The sequence below is a fragment of the Barbus barbus genome (genome assembly GCF_936440315.1).
Source record: "Barbus barbus genome assembly, chromosome: 16".
NCBI lineage: Eukaryota > Metazoa > Chordata > Actinopteri > Cypriniformes > Cyprinidae > Barbus > Barbus barbus.
Genome location: NC_136744.1, coordinates 7,107,494 through 7,117,419, shown reverse-complemented (window position 1 = coordinate 7,117,419; position 9,926 = coordinate 7,107,494). Strand labels below are relative to the sequence as shown.

The 9,926-nt window shown below is 37.1% G+C and overlaps 1 protein-coding gene across 2 annotated transcripts; it reads left to right on the top strand.

The window, feature by feature from the left end:
* Window positions 1-637: 637 nt before the first annotated feature.
* On the top strand, window positions 638-5,138 carry LOC306882125 (peripherin-2-like). Of its 2 annotated transcripts, none has more exons than XM_079436606.1 (3): window positions 638-1,597; window positions 2,729-2,975; window positions 3,658-5,138. In XM_079436606.1, exons 1-3 carry the CDS (start codon window positions 1,017-1,019, stop codon window positions 3,856-3,858), a joined length of 1,029 nt encoding a protein of 342 aa, XP_079292732.1. In that variant the 5' UTR covers window positions 638-1,016; the 3' UTR covers window positions 3,859-5,138. The 2 variants fall into 2 exon arrangements, 1 of the variants encoding a protein (XP_079292732.1); XR_013785221.1 differs by having other exon boundaries at window positions 646-1,597; window positions 2,729-3,069; window positions 3,119-5,138.
* The last annotated feature ends 4,788 nt before the right edge of the window (window positions 5,139-9,926 follow it).

The window sequence follows — 9,926 nt, the reverse complement described above, 5'->3', positions numbered from 1 at the left end:
ACATCTTAAGAGACCTATACAACTTTGTGGAGTTAGAATAAACAATAGGATAAACGCATCAGTCAGGTTTACCTGGCCTGTCTGAGGGCCAGGTAAATTCTTTGATACAATTTTTTACCATGATCTTTACTTCCCTTGCTATAGATTTGGTTAGCTTACATTTAGCAGAGATATAGAATCATGCCCGTTAAATATGCCCCCTGTAGTATTTCAGCAAAGTGGATTAAAAAAAAATGTGCATTTGATTATTAAATGTATGATTATTATAAGTTTAAACAGTTCTTCTAAAATACAGTGGCAGAAATTACCCATGTAGACACGTCTAAATGTGTTATTTGAGAAATGAGCATACTAATAATATAATATACGCAGACCACCAACGAATGATGTAACTTCCAATTCTTGTGAAATAAGACAACAATGGTTTGGTCTGAAGACTACCCAGAGATACCCCAGAGCCAGGCAATACCAGCAAGTAAAAAAGGAAACTTATGCTAAAGTAACTAACCAATTACAAAGTAAGATAAAGGATTAGAGTCCTCAGCTCATCTGCAAATGGGATCAGCGCTGATTAGTGGGTCTTAGGATGACGTAGAGGAAACTGATTCTACAATCACACAGCTCCTCAGCAGGCCACCCCCTTTTGCAGGGAAGGGAACCATCAGGAAAAGCCACGTAGCCCCCCAGCTGGTCCATTTTGGGTGGATTTATGTGAAATCCCAGAGGAAGAGGCCTCTGGTTGCCAACAGCATGGACTTTCTTGAATTGTGGGTGGTCAGAATGGATATGGAAAGGGGAATTCCTGCTACTGCACGTTCCACGCTTGATGACGGATTACTAAACTAAGCTTCTGGACTACAACGTTTCTGCTCAAGGTCTTCAAGAATTTCAACAAGGGAAAGACAAGTTGAATTGTAGAACAACTTGAATCGGACCTTTGAAACAAAGGTAATCATACTAAAGAAGTATAACTCTGAATATATTGTTTTGACTCATTAATCACCAAGAACAGAAACATGGCTTTGATGCCTATAAAATTTGACTTGGCCAAGCGGGTCAAGCTGGCCCAAGGACTGTGGCTCCTGTACTGGCTCTCTGTCATGGCTGGGATCCTCATTTTCAGCATGGGGATTTTCTTCAAGATCGAGCTGCGTAAAAGAAGCGAGATGATGGATAACAACGAGAGCCATTTTGTGCCCAACCTGCTCATTCTGGTGGGACTTGTGGCCTGTGTTATCAACGCTTTTGGGGGCAAAGTGTGCCATGACTCCCTTGACACAATCAAGTTCACCAAGTGGAAACCAGTGTTGAATACCTACATGAGCGGATGTGTGGTTTTCTGCTTCGCCCTTTTTGTCACGGCTCTGCTGTGTTTCTTGATGCAGATCTCTCTCCATTTCGCCCTGGCTGAAGGCCTGAAGAATGGAATGAAGTACTACAAAGATACAGACACACCAGGACGATGCTTCATGAAGAGAACCTTAGATATGACACAGATTGAGTTCCGCTGCTGTGGCAACAACAACTACAAGGATTGGTTTGAGATCCAGTGGATTAGCAACCGCTACCTGGACTTTAGCAATGATGAGGTTAAAGAGTGAGTACTGATTTTAGTACTGAGTACTAGTGGAAATGTGTATTAGTGGTGGGATCTAAGTGGAAGAGATTCTGGATAATTTATATACATTTTCTCTTTCATCTGTTGGCTTGTGACATATCTGAATTTCAGTGATTCATTATCATAGCAAAATATGTACAATATTAACTGTTACCATAGATGTAGTCAAATTCAAAAGGTATCAGTCATTGAACATTATTATTATTATTGACTTATACATTACCCCAGTGCTCCAGCAACTTCATTGGCTCCCGGTTTAATCACGTATTGATTTTAAAACTCTGATTTTAACCTATAAAGCTGTGCATGGGTGGCTCCAGATTACATCTGTGATTTGGTCACTCTTTCTACTCCTTCTCGCGCTCTCTTCGCTCTGCTGGTTGTCTCTCCTTGTATCAGCCTTTACAGTTTTTAATTGTAAATTAAAAACCATGGGGGGGGGGGGCTTTTTCTTATAACGGGCCTAAGCTATGGAACGCATTACCTGCATTCATTAGAAATCCTGCTTACTTGGATTGTTTTAAGAAACTGGGTTTTGAGGAAGTTAAAGCTAGTTTAAGAAAGTAAGGCACCTAAACGGATAGAGATCAGTTGATGTATATTTTACTCTGCTCTTCAGGAAGTGTAGCCCAAAAGACACTTTATTATGCAATCATTTTATGATAACCAAGACAAAAAAAATAGTACAAATGTTCTAATGTTTTCAAAGTTTCAAAGCAGACCCCCTGAAAACTGTTATGCTGAATGCAAGTGGAATCAAATTTCAGAGTTTGTTTTGAGAGATTCCCAAGTAGCACATGGGTCCATGGATTAGACAACCTGTCAGGATCCTATTCCCAAGTCCTTTAAAGCTTACCTTTCACACCAATCATACCATTGTGCACTCTATCACCTCACGTGGAGTTGGCCCCAATTTTTAACTCACGTCTAATTTAAAAGAGGTGCTCTTCTTCTTATTATCAGACTGGAGTCCCCAGTTTTGTCCAGTAATCTCAAAGTTAATTATAGATATACAAATGTTTCTAAGCCTGCCACTTCCATATATGCCAATGAACCCAGTCGATATAATTAAAATATTTGCCTGACAGTTCAAACTTTGCAATTTCTTAGCCGTGTCCAGAGCAACGTGGAAGGTAAATACTTGATGGAAAGCGTTCCATTCAGCTGTTGCAACCCTGGCTCTCCTCGCCCTTGTATCCAACATCACCTGACCAACAACTCCGCTCACTACAGCTACGACCACCACACTGAGGACCTAAACATCTGGACCAAAGGCTGCCGTGAGGCCCTGGTGTCCTACTATGGGGGCATGATGAACAGTATTGGTGCTTTTGTGCTGCTGTTCATTATTATGCAGGTGGGTGTGGGAAAAGGAATGGAATATTAAATTGAACACAGCAGACTCATGGCATTTGGCTTTGTCACTAGATTACATTCTTGGTGGGTAAAGAGTGTGTTGCTAGATTATAAAGTGAGCCGCTAGATTATAACGTGAATCAGATTAATTATCTGCTTAATTGATTTGATTAACGCTTTGTGTTGATGGAATGACAACATATACTGTAGGTGACTAGCATTTAGCATGTGGGAAGTTGACAAATAACATGTACTTGGCATATTTACAGATTCCTTGTCTGCATTAGTACCACCAAATACACTGAAACTATATATTCATGCATACACAGTTAAGTAGATGGGCACAGCAAACCTTCAATCTGAACTTTTATTGATTGCATAATGTGACATGACACCAAAAAAAAAAAGTAGTTCAAGAGGGTTAACCTTAGCTTGAACCGAAGTGCTAAGATCTTGTTGCCAAACTGGATATTTCCAGGAACTCATGTGGGTCAAAACACCAGAAGCACACAACAATGATGTGTGGAATTTCTAAACATTCATTAACCTATGAAAACCCTCTTGTGGCCATATATATATATATACCAAAGACGTAATCACTTCCAAAAGGAAACATATATTTGTGAAGCATGTTTAGTTCTACTGTGAAATTGATTTAAGTTCATCTGAATTTTTTGCCACAGGTTGTCGTGACTGTTGGTTTGCAGTACCTGAGCACCTCACTGGAAAACTTGGCAGACCCAGAGAATCCTGAGAGCGAAAGTGAGGGATGGCTGCTGGAAAAGAGTGTGAAGGAGACACTTTCTGACATCATGTCGAAGATCACGTCGCTGTTTAAAGGCAACCAGGTACAGGAGGGAGATGCAGAAGCGGCTCCCACATAAATCTGAGAGAGTCATGTCCCCTCCCACTCCATCATGTCTGTGGCCACTCCAACCTTTGGGAGAAGGAATGCATGAAAGGTTGATTAAAATGTTCTCTCTTAAAAATATAGGTGTATATGCATACATATGAGATCAGTACACCCACATTTGAATGAGATTCCAATTGATGTGAAAGTACACACTACAATGTAAATACGAATGAAATGTAAGTTTATTTTTTAATATTTTAAGAAATAAATATATCTGTAAATGTTCTGATATTATCATCTAACCACATCTGATATTCCAACCAAATAAGCCTCACTGTCCACGTCCGTCTGTAGCAGTATAAAGTTTGATCCTTATATTTCCAGTTTATTGTTTGAGCGGATGTTTAACCCGACAGCCTCACACATACAATAATACTTTTCACCATAAAGCCAGCAGGCGATATTAAATCACTTTTCAGTCAGAAATCACTTTTCTTGAAGGGGTCACACGGCAGCTTTTAACCGGCAGCTGAGGAAAATGTGTTTTTGTAAGCGTTCGGTCACCTCCCAGACCTTAAAAGGATGGAAACAGTGGCACACCTTGCTTTTTACACAACACTGCCTTTAACAGGCCTTAGGTTGTCTGACTTTCAAAAGCATGTTGATGGTGATCTACTGAGAGCAGAACTCTGTAACAATGAGGAAACTATTCTGTAACAACAGCATATTGTACTCAACATGTTCACCATTAATGTGTGTAGTTCTCGGGTTAAATATCTGCCTCACAAACAGGCTTTGTGCTCTTTTGGGCATACAGTTGTGGGACAATTAACTAAGTTGTGTGTGATTTGTCAGACAACCCAATCAGTTGTATTCTTTATTTATTCCTATACTTTGTGTGATTTTTTTTAATTTTCACAGGCACCTCTTTCTGTATATTTGACTTTGAAGTAATGTCAGTTTTTGTGGACTGAGCGGATAAAGATGTTTAATTAGATTCAGTGTTAAGTCTGTGTTATTTTAATATACTCACTATTCCTAACACACGACTAGGGCTGCCGCTAAACAGGTGTAATTTGTTTCTGTTCTACTGGCTTTTACTTTAGTCTTTATTAAAAGATTATTTAAAAGACTTAAATATGAGGGGTGAAAGGTAATAAGTGGCTATAGACTGAAAGATGTTTGGACAGCAGAGGCCCAGCGGGACACAGCTTTACCTGATTGGATGAAGAGAAGGACATGGATTTCTCTAAATGAGGCTTTTGTCCTGCTCCGAACAGCTGAATACCCATCCTCAGCATACCTCTGGACAAAAAAAAAAATATATAGATATGAATTGAGGTTTTACTTTGAGAAACCGACTGTTGCACTCTATATGCATGAAACATGTCAAGAACGCACCATAATCAAAAACCTAATCAATAAGCCTAATTTTATTTATTTAGACTATTTCATTATTGTATTGAGACTTTGTCATAATTCTGCACAAATACTCAATACAGTAAAATCAATCCATCCATCCAGGAGAAATGGACTTAATTTAATATTAAATAATACTAACTTAATATTAATTAAGGTTAAGAAGAATGAAAATGAATAAGGGTGAAAACATCTAACTTTGGGTACAGGTAGTGAGCGCAAACAGGACATGTATCATCTGGTATTTTCTCCAGCGCTGAAGTCCATAAACAGTGGCTGGCTGGATAAGAGCAGTTAATCAGCTTTGTGGAGCAGCTTACCTTCTCAGGTGAAGCTCTGGGACAGGTGCGTCTCACGCAGGAGCAGAACACAAGCACCACTGGAGCATACGTGGAGGATAACCCCAATCTCTTGTACAGGAAGTTGTTCTTGAACTTCCCAAAATTTAGGCGACCCACAAACGCAACAGTCAATTTTCTGAACTAAACGACAGTGTTTGACGGTAGCAAAGGAACCGTGTCAGTTTTAGGTCAATTTAGACCTTCAGCTTCAGAATCTAAAGTTAGATATAATATAATCTGCATAATTAAAATTGACCTTTGACAGCCGTAGCCAGCATTTCATTTTCTATCCCTCTATTCAACTAACGAAGTCAAAACACACATTGCGGCAAAAACGTCCAATCACAATTTAGCATGCAAATAACTGCAGCGTTGTCATTGGTCGATTTTGAATGGCGAACATTTTTTCAGTAAATTTCGTTAAACATGAGACTAAACATTAGATCAAAGATGTAAATGTTCTAATTCTATGAGAATAGAGAAGTTCACAACACTACAAATGATAACAACATAGAGGAACGATTTCATTAACGATTTTTCCCCCAGCTGATTAACTGTAGTCTACTACAAAGTAAAGCAAAATCTGACTACACAACTGAAAGTGTGGAAGCGAATCATGTAACGTTAGTAGCCAAGTCCAATGTTTTCCACGTAATTGGGCAACATTTATACTGTTGCCGCAGGTTATAGTTGACTGAAATGTTACCCAATTCACATTTTGATGTTACGTTTTGTGAGGGAGGGGAGGTAAGATTATTACTAGTCTACACATTGGTTTTCAAGCTAAATAGTGTTATGCATAACAGTTAGGCCTACTGTAAAATGCATTTCAGTTATGAAAGTGGCATATTTTGAGTTTTGATATCTGGCAACCCTGATTATATAGCCCTGTTCATATATCATTCCTGATGTGAACCAACGGGCCGAACATCCTTTACTCACTCAAATAGATCATTTTGTGTTGGTGAGACAATTGTAATAATAAACAGAATAAGGGCCGTTCCACCAAACGGGTGCCATTTGCTTCCAAAACTCTTCATTTACTTTTTTTTTTTTTCATTTTCTATCTTTTTTTAAAGACTAAATCTAGTAATACACATCTTTAACTATTCAAAATCGGGTTTGGTCCATCTCAGGTAACTTTAATTAATTTTTTACACCATTTTTAAGTGGAAGATGGATGCATTTTTCTCAGTCCTGTTACCAAAACTCTAATGTCTCTTAAAAAGCATGTCAACAAATTCCTTAATTTCCCCCTCAGGCAGGCGTTTATTTTAAAGAAATTCTTTCATGGTCAAAAAAGATCATTTTTATCATAAAAACTCACTAATTATTTACACAGGGTGTATTTTTCTGAAGTACACAAATCATTTTTTTTTTCATTTTAAAGGTGACTCAAATCTCAAGCTTATAAATTTGATGCAATTTATTAAACAATGGGATAAATTGACCAAACTTAATTTAAAAAATAGTGGTTTAACTTTATTATCTAAAGAAAAAATCATTTAGTAACAGGAATGAAATGGGTAACAGGAAGCAGTATCCATTATATTAGTACACAGGTTTGACTACACATATGAGTTATTAATAACCGCACCTATATAGTGAAAGTGTTGAACACTGGCTAGTGAGCTGACCTCACTGCTAAAAAAAAAAAAAAAAAAAAATAAAAAAAAAAAAGTTTCTTTTAAATCTAGTGGTCTGCAGAGGTTTGTGTTAAGGTTATCTATAGGGGTAGAGGACAGGTCATAAGATAAGATATAAATAACAAAATAATAAACTTAAACAGTATCTTTTCAGTTTTTCTGTGGGTCTTGTTTTCTTGTAGCGCAGCTCACACTCAATCGCCATTCCATATATGAGTTTAATACATAATTGCCACAGGACAGGAATTTCAAGTACATTTTCTGTCATACTTGCAGGAATGTAATATAAAACAACAATGCAACCCTAGGTTTGCGGAAAAACATGCATTTTCAAATTTCTCTAGATTAATATGCATGTCACTCCTGTTACTTTTACTTAGTTACTATATATAAGTATAGGATCTATGAGTATATGAGTAACAGGATTGAGATTTTAGGATAAAATTAGCAAATACATAATCTAGCCACATGGAGTACATGCTAATATTATAGGAATACTCAGCAAATTAGAGATTCACCAAAGATTTGTATTTTTAAAATAAATGAGAAACATCGAAGAAATAATTTAGGTAACAGGACACTATATTTATAATGACGCTCCTAGCCACCGTTACAATTAGGGCTGGGTATCGTTCAAAAATTTTCGATATCGATACCGATACCGATACCTTGAGTTCGATACCGGTTCCTGAACGATACTTTTTTCGATACCAGTTTTATGAAATCAGTTTTAATAAGATTACATTATCTCTAAAAACTATTTTGTTTTAGCTTGTTGATATTTATACACTCAAAGCCTCATCTCCCCTGAACAAAGGAACAAAATATAGCCAACAACACAATAAATAAATAAATAATTTTAATAAAGTTCAAATAGTTTTCAGTTTACACATCTGTTAGGCTACGTTTACATTAGTGCGTGTTCATTTTAAAACACATAGCTCAGACAGAATCATCATTTCTAGGTTGTTAAAGAAATTTAAAATCTTCATCCACTTTCATAAGTGGGTGTTTTATTTTCCTTCACCACATGTTTTGTTGTTATTAAATTCTGGTGTAGTATTTCTAATTATTTGAATGCATAAAAACAACTTAGTTTATTTAAATTTATTCTTAAAATAGCCTTATGAAATGTTTTATTTTTCCTCAGAAATTCTGTGTTCTGTATCTGGTTTTCAAATGAAGACATGAAACATTAATTTAATTTATCTTTAAATTATTGAAAATCAAAGTTTATTTATTTTGGCAAACAAAGGGGGTTACTATTAAAATTAAAACATGGAATAACTGTTGTGTTTTCATTACTAAAAAAAAAATAAAGTTTTAATAATGTTAATAGTAGCCTTGTAGTAGCAGTATGTACTGTCTGCTGAACAATATTAATATATTTCTGCCGCAGTCTTCCAAGTGAAACCGAACTTTTATTTTGACGGGTTGCCTGGAATACCTTTACAGTTCTGTGTGTATATGATATGACGCTAGTTTTACTCAAATCAAACGGTAAAATGCTCATGAAGTGACTCTCACAGCAGTTCTGGAGATGTTGTTCATGTCCTCATGTAATGAGGCGGCAGACGCTGAAATGACCGCGAGCGTCACGCGAGCTTCAGTCTGTGTATAATAAACTAACCGCGCGATTTAAAGAGCTGATAGTTTCCGTGCGCTTTAGAAACGCTCTCGCGGATGTCAAACACTGATCAATCTGCACGTCGCCGTTTCTAGTCAAACACACCTAGTGCTGCAGGATTATTGGCTCACTGACGGTGATGAGATTAACCCCTTAGGTATCGAAATTTGGTACCGAACGGCAAGACGTTTTTCGATACTCGGTGGTATCGAGGCAATTCGGTCGGTTCCTAAAAAGTATCGAACTCGATACCCAGCCCTAGTTACAATAGCATCAAATATAAAGAAAATGTCTTTTGGTCATTTCATTGCCTTCAGAAGATCCAGATGCTGCAATATGTTGAAAATGTGTCTTGTGGAGGAGGAAAGGTGTTAGGGACTGAGTGAAAATCTGGGGACACGACTAAAAAGTGTATTTCATCCAAAATATAACTATTTTGAAACAAATGTATTTAAAGCACAGATGGTATATGGTACACAAAAATGCAAAATTAAAAAGGATTTCTGAACGATTTTAAACATATTTCATGTTAAAAAGCAGCGTTAAGACACCGGGGACATGCACAAATGCTATATTGTCATTAACTTTTCGAATTAGATATTTTAAAGTTGCAGTTAGATTAATGTTGCTTAATAATAAAATGTATTTTATAGTTGATTTCTTGCATGTTTGTACCTATAATGTACTGGGGACAGAAATGGCACCCATTCGGTGGAATGGCCCACAAACAATTATACCACCAAATAATAATTCAGTAGTTCACAAATTATATTTTCAGTTCGAACACAATTACTTTTGAGGAACTGACTTAGTCAAAACCTGGTCTAAGACTAGTCAGTGAGCTGGACAGTGGCTTGAACTCTGGATCGAATCCTCTTTGTTGCAGCGTTCCTGGATGAACAAGAGATCAGGACAGAACTGGAGCACAGTTAAGAAGAATTGTAGCCAGAAAAATAGGTCACACTTTAGCCTACATGAGGCAAAAAGCCTAGCTGTTCTGGAACACAACAGTTACTTCACTGCATAAAAACACTGATGGATAATCAGCTCATTCACAAATACATTA

Coding starts and splice junctions, on each gene's coding strand:
- LOC306882125 (XM_079436606.1), top strand. CDS start 1,017: ATGGCTTTGATGCCTATAAAATTTGACTTGGCCAAGCGGGTCAAGCTG. Junction 1,598..2,728: donor AGCAATGATGAGGTTAAAGA/GTGAGTACTGAT, acceptor GCAATTTCTTAG/CCGTGTCCAGAGCAACGTGG. Junction 2,976..3,657: donor TGCTGTTCATTATTATGCAG/GTGGGTGTGGGA, acceptor TTTTTGCCACAG/GTTGTCGTGACTGTTGGTTT.